Source organism: Carassius auratus, chromosome 28 (genome assembly GCF_003368295.1).
Source record: "Carassius auratus strain Wakin chromosome 28, ASM336829v1, whole genome shotgun sequence".
NCBI classification, from domain to species: domain Eukaryota; kingdom Metazoa; phylum Chordata; class Actinopteri; order Cypriniformes; family Cyprinidae; genus Carassius; species Carassius auratus.
This window is the reverse complement of record NC_039270.1, coordinates 12,568,427-12,588,710: the sequence shown is the minus strand read 5'-3', so window position 1 is coordinate 12,588,710 and position 20,284 is coordinate 12,568,427. Positions and strand designations below refer to the sequence as shown.

Genomic DNA, 20,284 nt, shown 5'->3' with positions numbered 1-20,284 from the left:
ACTAATGCTGAGACTAAAACCATCTCGGTTACGTATGTAACCTTGGTTCCCTGAATAGGGAACGAGATGCTGCGGTGACGTCACCACGTATGGGAACACCTCTGGTGTGACGAATGTCTGAAGCCCTATACCATCCCGCCAATCCTATTGGCCAAATGGCGCATAGCACCACCCTGCGCATGCGCGAGCATGATATACCTGGGTGCAGCGCGCCATTTCGCTCAGATTTCATGACTGAAGATGAAGAGTTATCAAGGTACGGAACGGCCAGAACCGCAGCATCTCGTTCCCTATTCAGGGAACCAAGGTTACATACGTAACCGAGATGTTCCCTATCATAGGTCACTTCGATGCTGCGGTGACGTCACCACGTATGGGAACGATATACCAAAACGCCTGACGTACCTGATAACTGAGATCCGAGGAAGCAACTGCTCAAGCGGAGAGAACCCGGGAGCCAGGGGCCATCCTCACATCCAGACTGTAGGATTTGATAAAAGTGCTCGGTGAGGACCATCCTGCCGCAGCACAGATATCATCCATAGAAGAGCCACTGAGAAAAGCTTGAGAAGAAGCTACAGCTCGAGTGGAATGAGCCTTAACCCCTAAGGGTGAAGCGAGTCCGCGCGCCTCATAGGCCAAAGAAATCGCCTCCACCAGCCAATGGGACATGCGCTGTTTTGTAACTGCATGGCCCTTACTTTTATGTCCAAAGCAGACAAACAGCTGGTCAGAACCACGCCAAGGAGCTGTGCGATCCACATAAGTCTTTAAAGCTCTCACAGGGCAAAGACTTAGATCTCCTGACCCGGCCTCGGCAGGCGAAAAAGCTTCCAGAACCACTTGCTGAAAGCGAAAAGGGTTAGATGCGACCTTAGGAACATAGTTAGGCCTGGGCCGCAGCAGCACCTTCACAGAGCCTGGTGCAAATTCCATGCATGAGGGTGAAACAGAAAGAGCCTGTAAATCCCCAACTCTCTTGAGGGAGGATAAAGCCATGAGAAGAAGTGTCTTCAATGTCAGGATTTTATCCGATACGGTCTCCAAGGGCTCAAACGGATGCCCTGATAAACCTAACAACACAATGGATAAATCCCATGAAGGAACTCGCACAGGGCGGAAAGGCCTCAGCCGTCGCGCACCCTGTATGAAACGAGAAACTAATGGATGACGCCCCACAGAGGCACCGCCTATGCATTCGTGGTAAGCTGAAATGGCTGCCACGTAAACCTTTAAAGTGGCTGGTGTAACGCCATCCGAGAAACGCTCCTGGAGGAACTCCAGCACTGAAGCCACTGGGCAGTAAACTGGATCCACATTATGATTACCACACCAGGCTGTAAACAGTCTCCACTTGAAAGCATATAAGCGTCTCGTAGAAGCTGCTCTAGAACTCAATATAGTCTCAGTAGTTTCAGCAGAAAGACCGGGACATACTAACGCACTCCGCTCAGTGGCCACGCCCACAGTTTCCACAGATCTGGCCTCGGGTGCCAAATCAGCCCCTGTGCTTGTGATAATAAATCCTGTCTGATGGGAATCTCCCACGGAGAGCCCGCTAGCAGACTGATCAGATCCGCAAACCACGGCTGCGTGTGCCATCGCGGAGCCACCAGCAGCAGCTGTTCCACTCTGTCCCGGCGTAATCTGCATAATACCGCTGGGATCAAACGAATCGGAGGAAAAGCATACAGACTGGTCTTGGGCCAGCTGTGAGCTAACGCATCCACGCCCAGGGGCGATGGGGAGCGTAGGGAGAACCATAGCGGGCAATGCGTAGTCATGCTCGATGCGAATAAATCCACTTTCGCTTTGCCGAATATCCGCCATAAAAGATCCACCGTCTGGGGGTGTAATCGCCATTCTCCCTGTTCCAGAGCCTGTCTGGATAGCAGATCCGCTCCGAAATTCAATCGTCCGGGGACATGAATGGCCCGGATCGAGAGAAACTTGTCCCGAGACCACAGAAGAACACGCCTCGCCAGCCTGCACAGGGGGCGAGAGCGCAATCCTCCTTGATGGTTCAGATAAGACACAACCGCTGTGTTGTCTGATCTGAGTAGCACATGACGGCCGATCAGCAGATCCGAGAAATACTGGAGAGCCAGAAAAACTGCCAGTAATTCCAGTCTGTTTATATGCCAGCCGCGCTGAGCCGCTGTCCACACTCCGTGGGCTGGTCGCCCTCGACACACAGCTCCCCAACCAGTCAAAGACGCGTCCGTCGTGACAGTCTCTCGGAAAGCATAAATTCCCAATCGAACTCCTGACAGGAGAAATTCGGTTGACATCCAAATTTTCAGCGACATCACACACCGCCGTGTCACCGAAATCGTGCGATGCGGGAGACAACGGGGTGAAATATTCCGCCTTTTCGTCCACCACTGAAAAGGGCGCATTTGAAGCAATCCCAGACGAATCACGGGGGATGCTGCTGCCATTAGACCCAAGAGCCTGAGGCACAATCTCACCGTCACCGTGCGACCCGCTTTGAAGTGCCGCACGCATGACGCAATCGACTGAGCGCGCGGGAGAGAAAGCTTCGCTGTCATCGCGCGAGAGTCCAGATCTATTCCAAGAAAAATTATCCGTTGAGAGGGAGTTAAAACACTCTTCTTGAAATTTGTTCGTAAGCCCAGGCTGTTTAAATGATTCAGCACAAGATCTCGGTGAGAGTGTGCTTGAGTCCGCGATTGCGCTATCACCAGCCAATCGTCCAAATAGTTCAACACACGAACGCCCTGGAGCCGCAACGGGGCCAGAGCTGCGTCCATGCACTTTGAGAACGTACGGGGCGCTAAAGCCAAGCCAAAGGGAAGAACGCGGTACTGATACGCTTTGCCCTCTAAAGCGAATCTGAGGAACTTCCTGTGTCTCTTGACGATCTGAATATGGAAATACGCATCCTTCAGATCGATCGTAATAAACCAATCGCTTGGTCGGATCTGAGACAGAATATTTTTCACCGTCAACATCTTGAATTTGCTCGGTCTGAGTGCAAGATTCAGACGGCGTAAATCCAGAATGGGTCGTAACCCGCCGTCTTTTTTCGGTACCACGAAATAACGGCTGTAAAAACCTGTCTCCATCTGAGAGGGGTGTACTTCTTCTATAGCCCCTTTGCTCAGCAGAGCTGACATTTCTTGTCGCAGCACCGCCATTTCCGTAGACTTCACCGTAGTGGGAAGAATTCCGCGGAAAGGAGGCGGGCCTTTCCGAAACTGAATGGTGTATCCGTGACAAACCGTGCGTAACACCCATTGAGGAATGCCGGGCAAGCGTTCCCACGCGGCCCGAAACAATATTAACGGTTTCAAAGCTTCCGCTCCCAGCAACGCCGTCATACGCGTTAAAACGACCGGACACGAAAAACCCGTGGTGTTCGTGCACCGGGGAAGCGTATGCGCCGGAGTCGTTGCGTTCCGTTGAGTATAATCCTGAAACGTGTCCACGGCAGGAATTAGGCCAACAGATGGAACATCGGGCTCTGCCGCTAGCGAAAAAGCGGCGGCTGTGTGAGCCGTCATAAACGGGCCGTTTGTGTAGGGTCCTTGAGTCGTCCCTCGAACTCCGAAAGCAGGAATGCGCAGAGTGTCTGAGGGAGCGTCTGTCATTACAGCTCGATCCAATGTTGCTCGAGGCGCTGTTAGCGGCGAGACAATCAATGTTTGAGCATGGGGACTGCAATGAGAGTGTGGGATGCGCGAAAGCGGTCCGACAGCGCTCTCTAGCGGAGGGCACAGTCCCTGGCAAGCAGCAGAAAGATCAGGAGCTGCTATTCGGCACCCGAGAACGAGAGGCTTTAGCCGTCGAGGTCAGGTTCAAACGCTTACGTTGACGCTGGTGCGCCGGAGGAAAAACCCTAGGGCCCCAGTCCTTACGAGGAGGCGCCATGGGTGTAGGTTCCTCTCGAGAGGCTGCTCGCTGGCGGTGAGAGGAGGTTGAGCGAGAACGCGCGGGCGCTTGCCGGCGTTCGACCTCCCTGGGTCTGCGGGGAATCAGCTGGCGGAAAGCGGCTGATTGCTGTTTCGCTGCCCTGAACTTCTCCACTACTGACGTGACAGCCTCACCGAACAATCCATCCCTGGAGACAGGGGCATCCATAAGGAAAGATTTATCCTTCTCCTTAATATCGGTGAGATTAAGCCAGAGGTGGCGCTCAACCGAAATCAAACCGGCCATAGTACGGCCCACTGCACGAGCGGTATGTTTGGTAGCGCGTAGCGCCAAATCCGTAGCTCTACGCAGTTCTTTAACTGCCTCCGGTGTGATGCCCTCACCTTCATCCAATTCCTTCAATAACTCCGCCTGGTAGGCCTGAAGGACCGCCATAGAGTGGAGCGACGCAGCCGCCTGACCAGCCGCCATGTAGGATTTACCCACCAAACTAGACGTGACTCGACACGCCTTTGAAGGAAGAAGGGGGCGAGACTTCCAAGCCGCGGCCGAACTAGGCGCAAGGTGTTCGGCGAGAGTCTCTTCCACCGGGGGCATCATAGTATAGCCATGGTTCGCCATATCAGAAACGGTGGCGAAATCCGCGGCCGCGGCGTTAGTAATCCGCGCCGAAAACGGCTGTTTCCAGGACCTCGAAACCTCCTGGTGGAGGTCCGGGAAAAAAGGCAAAGGCCTCCGGGGCTGTGTAGGTGTCCGACTGGTTAAAAAACGGTCGTCCAGCTTGGAAGAAGGTTGGGCCTCGGCCTTGTCAACCTCCCAGTCTAGCCCCAATTTACCCACCGCACGAGAAACCACATCCAACAGCTCACTGTAGGAGGGGGAAACACGCCTCTCCTGTCCGCTAGGAGGAAGAGGGCTAGTGTCGGTCGCGAAGTCCTCAGACCCCGAGGCCGCGGTGGATAAAACATCGTCGTCATAGCGTCCACAACCGAAGGAGATGGCGGTGCATGCCTCCGGTGTGGGAAGTAAATCCTCATTAGAGAAGACGACGGGCTCAGTATAAGTTTTATTCTGCAGCAGGGTAGGGGAGAGCGAGCGATGTGGAGAATATTCCAGCGCTGCGCTGTCCACAAAATCCATGTCGCACGTGTCACCCCAGGCCCTCGCCTCGTGCGGTGCCTCGGCAGTCGCAGAGGTGACCTGACGGGGGTTAGACTCGAGGGCGACATTAGAGAAAACTTCCACCCTGGAGCGCAGCACTCTGAGCCGCAGGCCATCACAATGGGGACAGGAAGAAAGGCCGCTAAGCGCCGCCTGTGCGTGATGTAAACCAAGACATACTACGCACCTGTCATGAGTGTCCCCCGCCGTGATGTACCTGGTACATGGCTCCTTACATTTTCGAAAGCTCATCGCGTCCGCGAAGAGGAGTTAACACTGCTCGAAGAGATCGCTGGAGAACGCGAGACGATAGGGCACAGATGATTCGCTATTCCTGAAGGAATGAAATCTGAGCGAAATGGCGCGCTGCACCCAGGTATATCATGCTCGCGCATGCGCAGGGTGGTGCTATGCGCCATTTGGCCAATAGGATTGGCGGGATGGTATAGGGCTTCAGACATTCGTCACACCAGAGGTGTTCCCATACGTGGTGACGTCACCGCAGCATCGAAGTGACCTATGATAGGGAACTGAAAGCTGTCTATCTATTTAGCTTTATTGAGTCTTTTTGTTTGTTTGTTTAAGAATACTTTCAAAATGCACTTTATTTTCTTTGAAACAAAATATAAGCCTCTTGTATGAAAAAAGCAAGTACTGATATAAACAAACATAAGCACACACAGATAGATGCATGATGAGGACATGTGGTCAGCCTGAATAAATCACAGTTAAACATGGTTCATAATCTGGATGTCTGATAACAAAAAGCACCTTCCTCGCGTGACAGGCACAGACTGACTTGCTCAGTACGTTCTTTGTCCAGCTAACAGACACTTACACGTGACAAAAATCAGCACCACACAGTACATCACATGACATTTTTTGGTTTCCATTTCTGCTACTGAACCCTTCATCCTTCTTCCACCATCCGATGTCTTTTAGTGAGAATTCAGGAAACACGATTACAGCGAGCACAAATTACCCAAATATCCAGATTATATTAGGTTATAATCTCGCAGTTTCTTTTTCTGAATGAGAGAACAGGCCATTATTAAACACACGTTACTAAACATGTTATTAGTGCACACTAAAAAAGATCAACTGCAGCTTGCACACAGACAATCTAAGATTAATTTATATAGACTTGACTCTGTTAAGAAGCTGCAGGCGTTAATGTTAAGAATAAAACTGTTGCATCAAACATGGTGTACGGTTATAGAAACTATAGATGACACTGGTGTATTTTACTGCAGATAAAGAAAAGGAATGTCAGTGTGACAATCTGTCCTGTTTTACGGTCCACTTCTATTGGGAGATAGGAAATTCAATTCTTTAATTGGAATCACTAGGTTCAGATTACAGCCCTCTTCTTGCTTGTTCACTGCAACAAAACCTCGTTACACTCTAGCTCTCATTGCATTGACAAGTCGACATATACTTTTGGAGTCTTTAGGTGAGTTTTTAAATTGCTTTTTACTGAATGTTTCTGCTATGGCATTTAATTAAGCAAGTTTGTTGACAAGCCTTAAATAACTTTACACTGAAAATAAGAAAATTTAAGAAATCACAAAAACTGCAAAGTATTAATATATATATAAATTGTGAACATTTAAAAATCTAAATAGCCAATTGTGTGTTAAATCAATTAATTAATTGTAAGCCAATTGATTTGACTTCTTATGGTCAGCTGATTATGAATTTACTTGTTTATTTCTTTCAATGTTTCCTAAATATAGCTGCTTTTACATTTGCATTACATCCTCCTTGTAATTTACTTGCAATGTAAAACTTAATTTTTTTCAAGATCAGTTGTATTTATTTATTTAGTTAGTTAGTTTGTTAGTTAGTAAAGCCACATAACATTTATTAAAATAAAAAGACACCCATTCAAACGTTTGTAAAATAAGATGGCTTCATTTGTGATTGAAAAGTTATAAATACTGAAAAATGTAATTCATGCATTAAAATGTTAAATCTGTATGTAAAAGTTCTTTGCTAGAAAATATATCTTTAACCAAACAAGAAAGATGGTTTGTTGGTCTTAGCTGATTTAAGCTGGTGGGACAGCATGGTCAAGCTGGTTTAAGCTGCTTTAAGAAGGATAATGCAATATTTTGCTGGCAATTACTATTATATGAATATTGTGTTAGGCAAAGGTAAATTTGTCTAATAAGGTAATAATGAATTTACTTGTAATTGTACATACTTGGGGGTTTCTCCTATATTAAATATGAATGAATTCAGTAGTAATCAATGACATCACATGACCAAGGTCATCTACAGTAAATTTTCATATCACCAGGGAGCATAAATGAAAAAAAAAAAAGACAGCATTACAAAAATTACAAAAAGAGACTCCATGATTTAATCAGGCAAAATCAAATTATACAACTAGGGACATGCAGCATGAGACATATTCCCATGACAACTGGCTATACAAACAGCATGTTACACTCATCATGGCCACAAGGTCAAAAAGCAATTTTGAGTATGTGCACCTTCGTAATGTTTGAAAGTTGCCAAAATTATTGTGTATGTTAAAAATGTATTGTAAGATTGTATTTTTATGCCTATAAAACATGCTTGTAGAATCAAACTACATTTCCAAGTAACACTGAGACTTTTGTGTTGTACATAAGGCACTTAATTGAGCCACGTAATTAAATTATTGAATTACACATGACAAAAAAAGCAATGTGAACACATGTTCCCTGAGAAAGCACACTATGTGTAATCATTCAAACATGAACTTAAATTTAAATCACATGACACAACTGTATCATGTGGTCTAAGGTTTTATGTTTCGTCCTCTACAGGATGGCACTACCTGATTATCCTATTCCAGAACTGGATGTTACACTCCAGGAGGCTAGTCGTGTGCTTCAGCTCACCTTAAATCCAGACCAGTACCAACGCTATAAAACTGCCCTTCTTCAGCAGAGAGATGCACTCCAGGAAGTCCAAGAACAGCTGAAGAAAAGGGTTTCTGGACGTGAAAACTGGGTGACTGAGGAATTCAAAAAGCATCTGCTCTCCTGCTATGATCCCCTGCCCAATTCCACTGCTGTTCCTTCTGTCCTGCCCTCCTCTAAGCTGAAGGGGGAGTTTGCACAGATAGAGCGAGCTACAGCCCTGCTTTGGGCAGCTGCAAAGCTGTACAGTGAACCACGGCTGGTAGAAGGGGATTTACCAACCGAGCGAACACAACAGTCAGAGGTTTTTGCGGCCAGTCGCCTACCAGGCAAGAGCCAAGATGAGCTAAAGGTAAAAGGTTTTTTTTTTTTTTTTTTTACAGCTTCAAATTTTAAGATTCTCTAGCAAAGTAAATTTTAGAAATGCTGACTCAGTCTTAATAACATACTTTCTTTGCCTTAATGTTCCAGACATACCAAGACAGCCTTCATGCCATATTGACCTGTCGAGGGGGCATATTTCCTATTCAAATTTTATGGCAACCAAGTTCAGGGGATTCTCTTTCTCCTTTACCTCTCAATGACATCTATGCTCAACTGGTGCATGCAATGAGTCACCCAGCAGCTGCCCCTGAACAAGCCCCGTACACCATTTGTGGTCTGTCTTCTCTTCAACGCCAAGCCTGGCATTCTGTGAGAATGGAAATCTTAAATGCAGGGGGAGAAGCAGCGGTTTCACTTGAAATGATGGAGAGTGCCATTCTGGCTGTTACCCTGGAAGACAACCCAGCACCGGCTGATCTTGCAAATATGCTGAATGCTGTCCAGCTAGGAGAGAAAGATGGCAGATGTTTGAGATACTATGATAAGGTATCAAAACTAATTAGGATACTCATAATTACCACTTTATAATTAGTACTGTGTAGCAGGAAGCTTACGTTCCCATTATAGTTGTGCTTTAGAATTGAAGAATTCAGGCCTATAAAGCATCAAACTGCAAATCTTTAAATCATATTAATTACTTTGCATTTAAAAATATTTTAACTGTAATTCAGTTTACAAAACATTCTGGCAAACTAAAATTCCATTGATCAAAAACTATAATGGAATTTATAGGCATTCTCGATTCAATTCTGAATGAACCACAAACTGTGATGATTTTTTTAACATGTAATTATTATTAACACTAAATTAAAATCAACTGTCTGTAATGAATGGCACAATGGAATGACAATTTACCATCTTCATCAACAGGTGGTGAACTTGGTGGTTTTTAAAGATGGTCAAGCAGGCATGTTGTTCGAGCATAGTGCCCTGGATGGAATGGTAGCTGGACTTGTCATTGAACGTCTGTGGCAGCTCTCAGAATCAGAAAACAGAGAAATGATAAACACCCAAACCAATGGTTTAGCTCCACCCTCAAACACTGGTTCCCTTCATCCTAAACCTCTGAAAATGCCACTAGATAGCATAACAATGCCGAATTTGTCTCTTTCTAGCCTTCAACAAGAGAGCCAGTCTGTCATGACTTTTGAAGTTTCATCTTACCCAGATGTCTTCACCACCTTAAGGGGCCACAGAGGTTTATATGATGCATGGATTAATTTTAGTTTGCAGCTATCCTTGAGGCAAACACTTGAGGATGCAGCTACTAGCCTCATCATGGTGACACCTACTCACATGCGTCACTTCAAACATGGCCGCTGTGATCCCACATACTCCACAACTGTGAGGTCTCACCAACTTGTTACAGCACTGGCATCCTGCATTGGGCCAGACAAGGTTCCCAGGTACACAATTGAGCTTTTCCGGCTCTTTCACCTTGCCTTTTTAGAGCACAAAAACCTCATTAAAGCCACAAAACTTGGCCTTGGTGTGGGACCCCATCTGGCAGCTCTGCGCAATTCAATGTCTCAAGATAACCCACTCAAAAACTTTCTTGTCCCTTTTGGATGCCCTACAGTTTACTTGACTGGATCAGATCTGATGGAGGGAGTTGAGTGTGCTGTAGGTAACGTGTATGCTACCGACCAACTGGCAGTAACATATCTAGGCAGGAAGGACAAAGTACGTCTAGTGTTGAATGGGAAGGGTACTTTCGCCAACATCCTGGGAAATCTCAAAGAAAGACTTGAACTCAATCTAAAACTAGTAATACTTCTAGCACTAAGGTATGCCATTGCTGGGCAGATGGGAGCCATTGAATGTCTGTTGCAAGACAATGAAGAAAAACTAGTACTTGGATCTTCAGCAGATGATTCAGTCGAAACTGTAGAGCAGAAAGGAGACAGCAAAACAATGAAGCCAGATTTCACTTTAGTGATTCATGGCGGGGCAGGAGAGGAAATGATGTTGAATGAAAAGGTGATTGGAACCATTGAATTTGCCCTTCAAACAGCTCTTACTCTTGGAGCACAAGTTCTTTTTCAGGGAGGTAGTAGTCTGGATGCAGTACAAAGAAGTGTAGCTGCATTGGAGGACTGTTTCTTGTTTAATGCTGGCAAGGGATCAGTATATAACAGAGATGGGCAGCATGAAATGGAAGCCACCATTGTTGATGGACATGGAAAGAACTCTGGATCTGTGGCTTGCCTGCGAAGAGTGAAAAACCCAATAAAAGCAGCCCGATGTGTTATGGAAAAAAGTGTACACTCATTACTGATTGGAGAAGGTGCAGAAGAGTTTCTAGACAGTCTTAGAGAGAAAGAAACTACACTGAAATCAGAATACTTTGACACTGACACAAGATACAAGGAATTGCTTATGAAGTCAGGTGATGGCAAGAATAACCATCCTCAAACCGTAGGTGCAGTTGCACTGGATAAGTGGGGCAAGTTAGCAGCAGCCACATCTACTGGAGGTTTAGTTGGCAAATGGAAAGGCAGAGTTGGTGACACTGCTATAGTGGGGGCAGGAATATATGCTGATGAGAAACTTGCCGTGACATGCTCTGGTGATGGTGATGCTTTCTTACGCCAATCAGTTGCTCACAAAGTTGCCAGCTTATACAACCTAAAAGGTTACAGTCTCAGACAGGCTTGTAAGGAAGTTATCCATAATGATCTGGAGGGAAAGTGTGCAGGAATTATTGCTGTGGACCATCAAGGTGAGGCCATTATTGAAACCAACGCTGGGGTCATGTTTGTTGGTTCAATGGTCAATGGCATTCCTCGAACTGAAGTTTTGAGACCTATAAAGGGGTTTTCTCATGTGATTTGGGAGACTAATGAATTGGTAGCTCACCTACAACCTAATCCTTTGACCCCAGGAGCCACTATTCTCACTCGAAAAACAATTAATGGACCTAGAAGCATCTTTCAGTTGTTGTTATCTGACTACGTAGCAATGATGCAGGGGGCACGGACGGTTGCCAACCTACTTTGCGAGAAACTTGGTGTGCATCGCTGTGCCCTTGTGTCCATGCCAGAATTCGACAAGCCAGCTTACATCAAAGTATTGCCCCTCCATGGCTTAGAACCAAACTGGAAGCCTCAGCTTGCTGAGGAAATGGAGTTCAATCCTTATGACCCTGGTTACTGTAGCTCCAAAAGTGGTCCACGATGTGAAGATATACATCTTGACCAAGTGCAGGCAAAAATTCGCTCTCGACTGCCAACACCTAATGCCCCTTCTTGCTTTGACTTCCATGGGGATTCCTCTGATGGTGGCCTTTTCCCCCGCATTATCCGTGGTGAGGAGCAACAGTGGCGTGTCTGGGAAGACAAAGAACATGTAGCCTTCCTTACTCCTTTTCCAAATACACCAGGCTTTACAGTTCTAGTGCCAAGGAAACCTCTTACCAGTGATATCTTCCATCTGAATGAGAGTAACTATACATCCCTAATTTTGGCCACACAAAAGGTTGCTGACCTTTTGCAAGAAGGAATGAATGCCCATGGTGTAGCTCTCATATTTGAAGGCTTTGAAATTGATTATGCCCATGCCAAACTGATCCCATTAGTTCCTCAGCCTAATGCCATTAAACCCCCAGCCGTGGCTTCTCAGTTCTGCCCAACTTATGCAGGATATGTAACATCGGCAGATGGCCCCCCTGCTAACAAAGAGGAACTTACAGAGATCCACACCAAGATCACAAAGACTACTCCCCCTCAGTCCTGGAAAGAACCTGAGACTCACGCTGCATCAGCCATTAGGAGCAAATGGTATCGGAATCTCTTTCAAATCCAAAACACCCTGTTTCATAGCACAGTAGAGTACTTCAACAACAAATGCAAGTATGCTTATGCATTGACACCTATCACAACTGACACAATCTCCTCTCCAATGGGTCTGGGTTCCGATTCTGAGCCTGTGTTTGTCAACATACTTGGCCAAGATGTATATCTTGCGGACTCTATGCAGTTTGTTTTAGAGTACTTTATGAGGTTTCAAGAAGGTCTTCCTGGGGCTTACTACGTGTCACCCAGTTTCAGAGGGGAAGATCCTGATGCTACACATCTCAACCAGTTCTACCATGTGGAATGCGAGCTCCTGGGCGACATGAACACTGCCATTAGTATAGCTGAAGGCTATGTTGCCCATTTGACTCAGGCAATGCTAAAGCAACATTCCAACATTGTCTTAAACACAGCTGGCACACTATCTCATGCCCAAGAACTACTGAAGAAGTTAGAAAAACCCCTTCCAAGAGTAACCTTGGATCAAGCCATTCAGATTATGCCTTCTTCTGATTGCCTTGAATGGGTTCAGGAGGGACAGCCGCAGTTTGGCAGAAAACTAACTCGCAAGGGAGAAAGAGTTCTAATTGAAAAGTATGGAGGTGCTGTTTGGCTGACAGAAATGGACCATCTTGGCGTGCCCTTCTACCAAGCATATGTTGAAGGCTCAGGCAGGAGCAAAGCCAAGGCAGCTGACCTTCTCTTGGGGTTAGGGGAGACAGTAGGGCTTGGGGAACGTCATTCTACACCTGAAATGGTACGAGAGGCCTTACAGCACCATGCTGTACCAGAGGACTCATACAAATGGTACATCAATATGCGCCAAGTCCTCCCTCTTCTTACAAGTGGATGGGGTATGGGCACAGAGAGATACCTATGCTGGCTTCTGCAGCACAATGATGTCAGGGATATGCACATCATACCAAGAATGAAAGCCAAAAAGTTCATGCCTTAAATGGTACTTGTATTCAATTGTTATATCTTGTGCAAGATTTTTCAAGAAACACAGGATAATCAGTTATTATACTGACTGTAGTAGGGTTTTAGCTTGATATATAAATCATTGAAAAAATATCAAATGTACTCTCAAGGATTATAGCAAAACTAAGGATAAAAATTTTGAAATTAAAGTTATGCTGTAACTACATTACATTTAAGATTGCTAAATGTTTAACTTTCTGAGAACAGAACTTTTTTTTTTTGAGCTGGACTTGATTGACTGTTTGATTTACACAAATGCTATGATTCCCTTTTTTCTCTTTCCTTGTTTTGTTTAACATTTTCTTAAAATTTCATGTATGTGTTATGTATGATTTATAAAAAAATATTACAAAACTCATTATTTCAAAGTATAATAATAAAATCCTAATAAATTACTCTTTGTGTCTTTTGATTGTTTATATCATTATACACTGAACTCAATGTACCTAAGTAGAAGCTTGTCATGGCCTTACAAAATATATGTCAATCTCAATTCTTGTCATGTAGCTGGTAAAATATTTTATATACAAGTATTTTAACTTTAACTGGTGAACGAGAGCACATAAAAACACAATAGTAATCAAATAGATGCTTAATTGCTGACACCATAACAGAATGAAAACCACTTGATAACGATCTCTTGAAACAGATATTGATCAAGATCAATGGGCAACAGATATGCCCTTCTGTCACAACAAGTAAACAGGATTAGAGCTGTGCTAAAACCTTCATTACAGACTAATTTTATTCTCATGACCAACACTTACTCTCATAGATCTGCATACCTTGTGACAACCTGCTAAAGAAGTCTCACAAATTGACAACAACACTTGGATTAAGAAAACAGTGCCTCTTTCTCCAACTTGTACAAGTCACATAAGGGTGTATAACCAACAAAGCAAAAATGATGATCTCACTTTATATTAGATGGCCTTATTTACTTGCATCTAAATTAAGAATTTGATACAATGCACTTATTGTTTATGTTTTTAAATGTAATTATATATTTTTAAAATACAATATAAATAACTGCATAATTCTGTAATTATATGTATTATTTTACTGTTGACCCATCCCATTCACCTTAACCCACCCATGCCACCAAACCTGTCCTTAACCTTACCTGTATCCAACATCAACAGCAGCAGAAGTGTTTTACAATACAATATGAACACAGTAAGTACATTGTGCTTATTAATAAATTTATTTTGTAAATACATAGAAGTTAAGACCATCTGATATTAAGTGGGAACAAAATTAGAGTATAAAGTCACATCCATTCATGTATGTATCTGTCAAAAAAGGTTTACAAACCTTTCCCCTATGCTAAATTTACTAAATAGCACTGAAATGTATAAGGCATCAGAAATACCTTCAATGGTATCAAAATACAATATAAATACAGTTGCAAAGACATGGAATTCACATTGTTGTACTAAAGGTGAGCGTGATTTCATCAAGTACAACATGTTCCTGGATCAACATCCTTGATCCTGGAACAACATTCCAATCAACCAATCAGAAGTGAGATATAACTTTTCAGAAACCTCAGTTTAAGGCTTACAAACAGGATTAGGTGTTTCTACACCCTTGTTAATCATCTATCTTTTCCCACTGATATTATAATAAATGATGGGTAGGGTAAGGTTTAGGGGTACGGATTGGGTTACGTCTGTATTTTTGGCGGAAATGTTGATCCAGGATCACCAAAAGATGTTGACCTAGGAACATGTCTTGGCAAAATCACGCCGACCTTGTACTAAGATCGTAAACAACAACACAGAAGAAAAAAAAATCGAATTTTTTACCAGGGGGCACCCGGATTTGAACCGGGGACCTCTTGATCTGCAGTCAAATGCTCTACCACTGAGCTATACCCCCTTGCGGTACGATATGTAATGTCGGTAAAATATATTAGCATTGCTGTGTGTCGTATCTGAAAAACATAGTCAGAGATTATTTTAATTCTTATTTTAAGCAAGTAAGAAAATATCATTGACATGCACAAACTATCCCATCAACGTAATATGTGAGCTCTTTTATTCGTTGCCCGGTTCTTGCAACAACGATTATACGACGATTGGTGAGAGACATGGCTGCTCGAGCTCGAGCGCTCGTAGCCATAGACAGTAAAAGACATTGCTCGCGGACACTGTCAAGAGCAACCGAGTGGGACCAAATCTGCTTATATTAGATGCATCTTGGTATCTCCCTAAATTGAAACACAATCCCAGGGCCGAGTTTGAAAAAAACTCACATTCCCGGTGCCTCGTTTTGTGACAAAAGCTCCAAGTTTGATGCTGCCTATCAGGGGCGAGACTACGTGTCTTCGTTTACGATGCCAGCGACCTGGGCTCGTTCGCTGCTCCTCGGGTTTGGTAGATGTTTAAGGTGTTCGGGCACAACTCGGTGTCGGTTCTGGACAGTGAATTTAAGCACTGGTAAAATGAGGGTCATGCAGTCACAGAGCGTGCCGAGTTCAAGACGTCCTTTAACAAGTCAAAACTGACGAAGACGTTTAGAACAATATTAAAACCAAGTAGTTGACGCCAGAGCCAGTGGAAGATTTCGTGGAGTTGAACCAGAGCCAAGGGAAAGTGAGTATGTTGTCATACTACCTGTTACACAAATTCTCTGTAGAACAGTAAAAAATATTTAGTACTATTTATGATTGCTAAGGCAGATTAGGTCTGGTAACCCTATCCATGCATGTGTTAACCCATTTACACTTTTCCAAAGAAGACTTTGCACTTTGTGCATACAGTCAAATTTCAACTACTGATAGCCTTTTAATTCTCTGCAGTAATACAATAGATGGTAGTTAATATAAGCTCTGACAGCAGTGTCACACAGTGCCATTACATACATACTTTCCTTAACAAGTATACAATACATTTATTTTGCGACCACACTCATAAAGATTATAGACGTTATTAGTGAAGTACGCCCATAAAATAGAACACACTGTTTTTCATAAAACGTTATAAAAAAATGCAAAATTGCCATTAGCTTTTTTTCTCTATCTTATCTTGGACATTTAGTCTGGTCATATTCCTGGATTGACCAACATGCCTTTTCCCACCTTCCTGTACTCTACATCCGGTCTAGAACGTCCCGTGGAGGAACTCAAGAAGGTCTTCCAGCAGGTTGGAGAGTACATGCAGAAGCCCTTTTGGGTCACCTGTGGCTCTGGTGTGACAGCCTGCTCACCTGTGTGGCCACCCGGGGGTCTGTCTGTACGACTGGGCCTGGGCTGTTCACTAAAGCTGCACCTGAACACGTGATCTCTGGGGGAAAAAGGAAAACAGCCATGATGAATGGTTTCTTAGACCCTTACTGCACTACACTGTTTCATCGGAATAAAGAATAGATTGATTAATACAATCACAAGAGTATAAAATGCATAAATTTGCATAAAATGGCTATTAAGTACTGCACTATTCCACTACTATTGCCTCATACAGTCTATGACTATTGCATATGTATTTTAAAACAGTTATATCAATCTAGGAAGAGAGTTAAAAGAAGTATATTATGAGACTATTATACTTTACCAATTAATAAATCAGATGTAAAGAATACAGAAGAAAACAATACTTCAGAATAAGTTTCTAGAATGTAATTATATGATGTTAAAATGGTATATTTAGATTGATGTAATTGATTTATTTTGCACTTAAAAGCAATTGCAGACAACCGCCTTTATGAGGGAAAAATGAATGATCAATAATGCACTTTTAGGCTTTAGAAATGTGCTCTTTACTGTTTTCAGTTTAAAACTAAGCAAAACATAATTAGTGACTGAACTCAGTTGTTCCTGTTCTCTTTATATTTCAGAGTTTAATTAATAAATACAAAATAATGTAAATACAAACGGCTCATGTCTTGTGTGCTAGTGTTTAAAAAATCCCTACATTCACTGTTAAATTATCTCAATTTGCACATTAATCTATATAGCGCTCGTGCATGGATTGTCACGTGTGTGTTTGTGTCGATTACGTGTGCCACACTGAGGATGGCCGCTTCTGATGGACGCCTATAGTCGACTCTGAGATTGCCTGATGGTCCTTAGAATAATAACAAACAAACGATACTCCCCATTCCACCTCCTTCATGGATAAACGTTGTCTGTCTAATTCTCCGACGTTTTAGACAAAATCTGGATGTCATTTTAATCCTATAATACGACCATCTGAGCAAATTCAATTGGATTCCGAGTAACTTAAGTTACACTGTTTCGTAATCAGACCGTTGAGAATCAAACGCTAGGTTAGCTCGCGAGCTATTTCACTCGCACGTTTGGTATTTAACGCTTCCAGTTTTTATTCCAGAGGTCGTTTTTTAAACCTAAACAGTTTTGGATTGTCTGGAAAGACATTTTAAACATTTATTTAAGGTAAGATCGCGAACGCAATTGACATAGGAGTTATAATGCTAATGATGCTGTGATGTACGTCAGCACTGAAAACACTAAAAGTCGTTCACCTAAAGCTTTATGTGCTTTGTATAATAACGTTATATTGATATAAGCCCTGTTATAATGTTTATTTATGTCTTTACGGATGCACCAGCGACACGGTTGGTGGTGTAAATGTGTGTGTTTTCTGTCCGCAGGGTGGCGCTGTTGAGTCATGTCTGGGATTGCTTTGAGTAGACTGTCACAGGAGCGCAAAGACTGGAGGAAAGATCATCCTTTTGTAAGACACGCAAATACACACCAGTCAAATGTCTGAGCGTGGACTGTTCAGTCAGTCTGTAATTCTGAATACAAATTTCTGTTTTGATCTATTGTATTTTGATTGTTTCTCTGTAGGGTTTTGTGGCAGTACCAACCAAAAACCCAGATGGCACCATGAATCTCATGAATTGGGAATGTGCAATACCAGGGAAAAAGGGGGTCAGTATCCTTCTGAACAATGTTGCACCGCTCTTTAAATGATGTTTTAGAGCTCTAAACAATGTCCCAGTCTTTATATTTGTTTATGGTATTTTTTTATGCAAATGTTTTTAACATTTATACTTGCATCCTCTCATACTTTTATCATGCTTATTTAATTTTTATTATGCGTCTCTTTTTCTGTGTAAGCATACTTGCTAGTGCTTTTTTTTATTGTTGTTGTTGCATAAATTATGCATTTTGTGTTTTGATCCCCATCTAGCATGCTGTTTTGACAAATGGAAATCCATGGTCTCTTGGATTAGTTCATAGACGCTTATCATATATTTGAACTGTGGACTGAATAATGTTAATTAAATGACAGATTTAAACACCTGTATCTGTGTTGTTGTTTTTTTGTATCCTTTAGACTCTTTGGGAAGGAGGACTGTACAAACTGAGAGTGCTCTTTAAGGATGATTACCCATCTTCACCACCAAAGTGTGAGTTTTCTCTCTATCCTTGTTATAGCCACTACACTTCCACATATATTTCCTGTATAGCTCTTCCCTGGTGCGTATAGACACTGAAAAACTGAGAAATAAGTGTTGTAAAGCTGAACAGTATGCTTGACCTGTTAATTTTCTTCTCAGGCAAGTTTGAGCCTCCAATCTTTCATCCAAACGTCTATCCTTCAGGCACAGTGTGTCTGTCCATACTGGAGGAAGAGAAGGACTGGAGACCAGCCATCACCATCAAACAAGTAAAAACACAAATGAGTGTACTGTTCAGAAGTTTGCAATCAGAAAGATTTTGGAAAATGTTTTTGATGTTCACGAAGGCTGCATTTATTTGATCTGGTGAAAACAGTAATACTGTGAAATTTTATAACAACTAAAAATAATTGTTTTCTACTTGAATATATTTTAAAATGTAATATATTCCTGTGATGGCAGAGCTGAATTTTATTCAGTATCCTGATTGGCTGCTTCAGAAACATTTCTTATTATTTTCAATGTTGAAAACAGTTGTGCTGCTCAATATTTTTGCTTAAATCATGATTTATATTTTTCGGGATTCTTTGATAAACATGAAGTTCAAAGATCAGCAGGTTCTTGTTTTATTTTTTGTTACATTATACATTTCTTCTTTACTTTCACTTTTGATCATTTCAATGCATCCTTGCTGAATAAAAGAACTAATTTCCTAAGAACAACTTCCTGACCACAGACCTTTGAATGTGTACAGTTGGTCCTTTATGATATTAACATTAAAGATCACAGTTTCTCATAAGGTTAGGCACTTGAACAAACCTTTTAAGCAGTAAGTTTTTTTTATATCTCATTGTGTTGTTGTGGCTGTAGATACTGTTGGGCATCCAGGAGCTCCTGAATGAGCCCAACATTCAGGACCCAGCGCAGGCTGAGGCCTATACGATATACTGGTAAGTGCAGCCAAATATCACCTGCGCGCTTCTATATATGATTTTACTATTTGATCTGATACCATGCCTACAAAATTGATCTTATCTCCCTCTCGCAGTCAAAACAGGATGGACTACGAAAAGCGTGTGAGGGCACAAGCTAAGAGATTCGCTCCTGCATAGAGCGGCGCGTGCACAATCTTATAAAGAAATTCTGCACAGATGACCCAGAATCCTTCACCACCAAATGGAAACCCCCCAAAATGCATTTGAAATTTGTAAAGATTTAGAAGATTGTAAGGATAAAGATTTGTTCAAGCTGGCTTCAGCACAGAACTGAATGGGAGCAAAACAATTCTGAGGTGAAAACAAGTTAATGTTTGGTGCTGATCACTGACCAGTGTTTTATATGATGGTGATTTGTGAAATCTTGTTTTGTTCAGGTGTTCTTTTTTTCTGATGAGGAAAATGGTCAGTGATCAGTCGCTAAGAAACAACTTTTACACAGAGCAGAGATGGTAAAGGTTTCTGTGTATATATATAAATATATAAAATTATTTACTTTTATTTACTTTTTTTACCGCTTCATTATACTAATTAAAATAAGTGTGGCTATAATATATGTAATGAGTTTGAAATAAAAAAGATCAAGTCGTTGTTAAAAGCGTTGTTGTTTATCTAGTATGTTAATAACAGTTTCCTTTTTCACCTGTATCTTGTGGTTTTTTATTTTGGGTTATACTGTTGTTTCGATGCTTTGCCATGTTTGTGATGTTCATCATGCGGTCATGATTTGTAACCAGTGATACCCTGTTCAAATCAATTATTTATTAATATCGCAGGTAGAGTTTCGCCC

At 42.7% G+C, this 20,284-nt stretch overlaps 2 protein-coding genes, 1 non-coding gene and 1 pseudogene across 3 annotated transcripts; 3 read left to right on the top strand and 1 right to left on the bottom strand.

Moving 5' to 3' along the window:
* Positions 1–6,368: 6,368 nt before the first annotated feature.
* LOC113046813 (uncharacterized) lies at positions 6,369–13,405 on the top strand. Its single transcript, XM_026207836.1, has 4 exons — positions 6,369–6,511; positions 7,875–8,322; positions 8,442–8,840; positions 9,225–13,405. The coding sequence occupies exons 2-4, from the start codon at positions 7,876–7,878 to the stop codon at positions 13,101–13,103; spliced, it is 4,725 nt and encodes a 1,574-aa protein (XP_026063621.1). The 5' UTR covers positions 6,369–6,511; position 7,875; the 3' UTR covers positions 13,104–13,405.
* Positions 13,406–14,938: 1,533 nt separating this feature from the next.
* On the bottom strand, positions 14,939–15,010 carry trnac-gca (transfer RNA cysteine (anticodon GCA)). The gene has a single exon. It is a non-coding gene; the product is annotated as a tRNA-Cys (tRNA).
* A 211-nt stretch (positions 15,011–15,221) lies between these two features.
* On the top strand, positions 15,222–16,858 carry LOC113047630 (3-mercaptopyruvate sulfurtransferase-like; annotated as a pseudogene).
* A 296-nt stretch (positions 16,859–17,154) lies between these two features.
* Positions 17,155–20,092, top strand: LOC113046812 (SUMO-conjugating enzyme UBC9-like). Its single transcript, XM_026207834.1, has 7 exons — positions 17,155–17,525; positions 17,744–17,826; positions 17,943–18,026; positions 18,436–18,508; positions 18,659–18,768; positions 19,370–19,449; positions 19,548–20,092. Exons 2-7 carry the CDS (start codon positions 17,761–17,763, stop codon positions 19,609–19,611), a joined length of 477 nt encoding a protein of 158 aa, XP_026063619.1. The 5' UTR covers positions 17,155–17,525; positions 17,744–17,760; the 3' UTR covers positions 19,612–20,092.
* Positions 20,093–20,284: the final 192 nt, after the last annotated feature.

What these genes read in the sequence shown, in the direction of transcription:
- LOC113046813 (XM_026207836.1), top strand. Translation starts at nt 7,876, where the DNA reads ATGGCACTACCTGATTATCCTATTCCAGAACTGGATGTTACACTCCAG. An exon ending in AGAGCCAAGATGAGCTAAAG is followed by an intron (nt 8,323 to 8,441) that starts GTAAAAGGTTTT and finishes TTAATGTTCCAG; the next exon opens with ACATACCAAGACAGCCTTCA. An exon ending in GTTTGAGATACTATGATAAG is followed by an intron (nt 8,841 to 9,224) that starts GTATCAAAACTA and finishes CTTCATCAACAG; the next exon opens with GTGGTGAACTTGGTGGTTTT.
- LOC113046812 (XM_026207834.1), top strand. Translation starts at nt 17,761, where the DNA reads ATGTCTGGGATTGCTTTGAGTAGACTGTCACAGGAGCGCAAAGACTGG. An exon ending in CCCATCTTCACCACCAAAGT is followed by an intron (nt 18,509 to 18,658) that starts GTGAGTTTTCTC and finishes TTTTCTTCTCAG; the next exon opens with GCAAGTTTGAGCCTCCAATC. An exon ending in CAGCCATCACCATCAAACAA is followed by an intron (nt 18,769 to 19,369) that starts GTAAAAACACAA and finishes TTGTGGCTGTAG; the next exon opens with ATACTGTTGGGCATCCAGGA.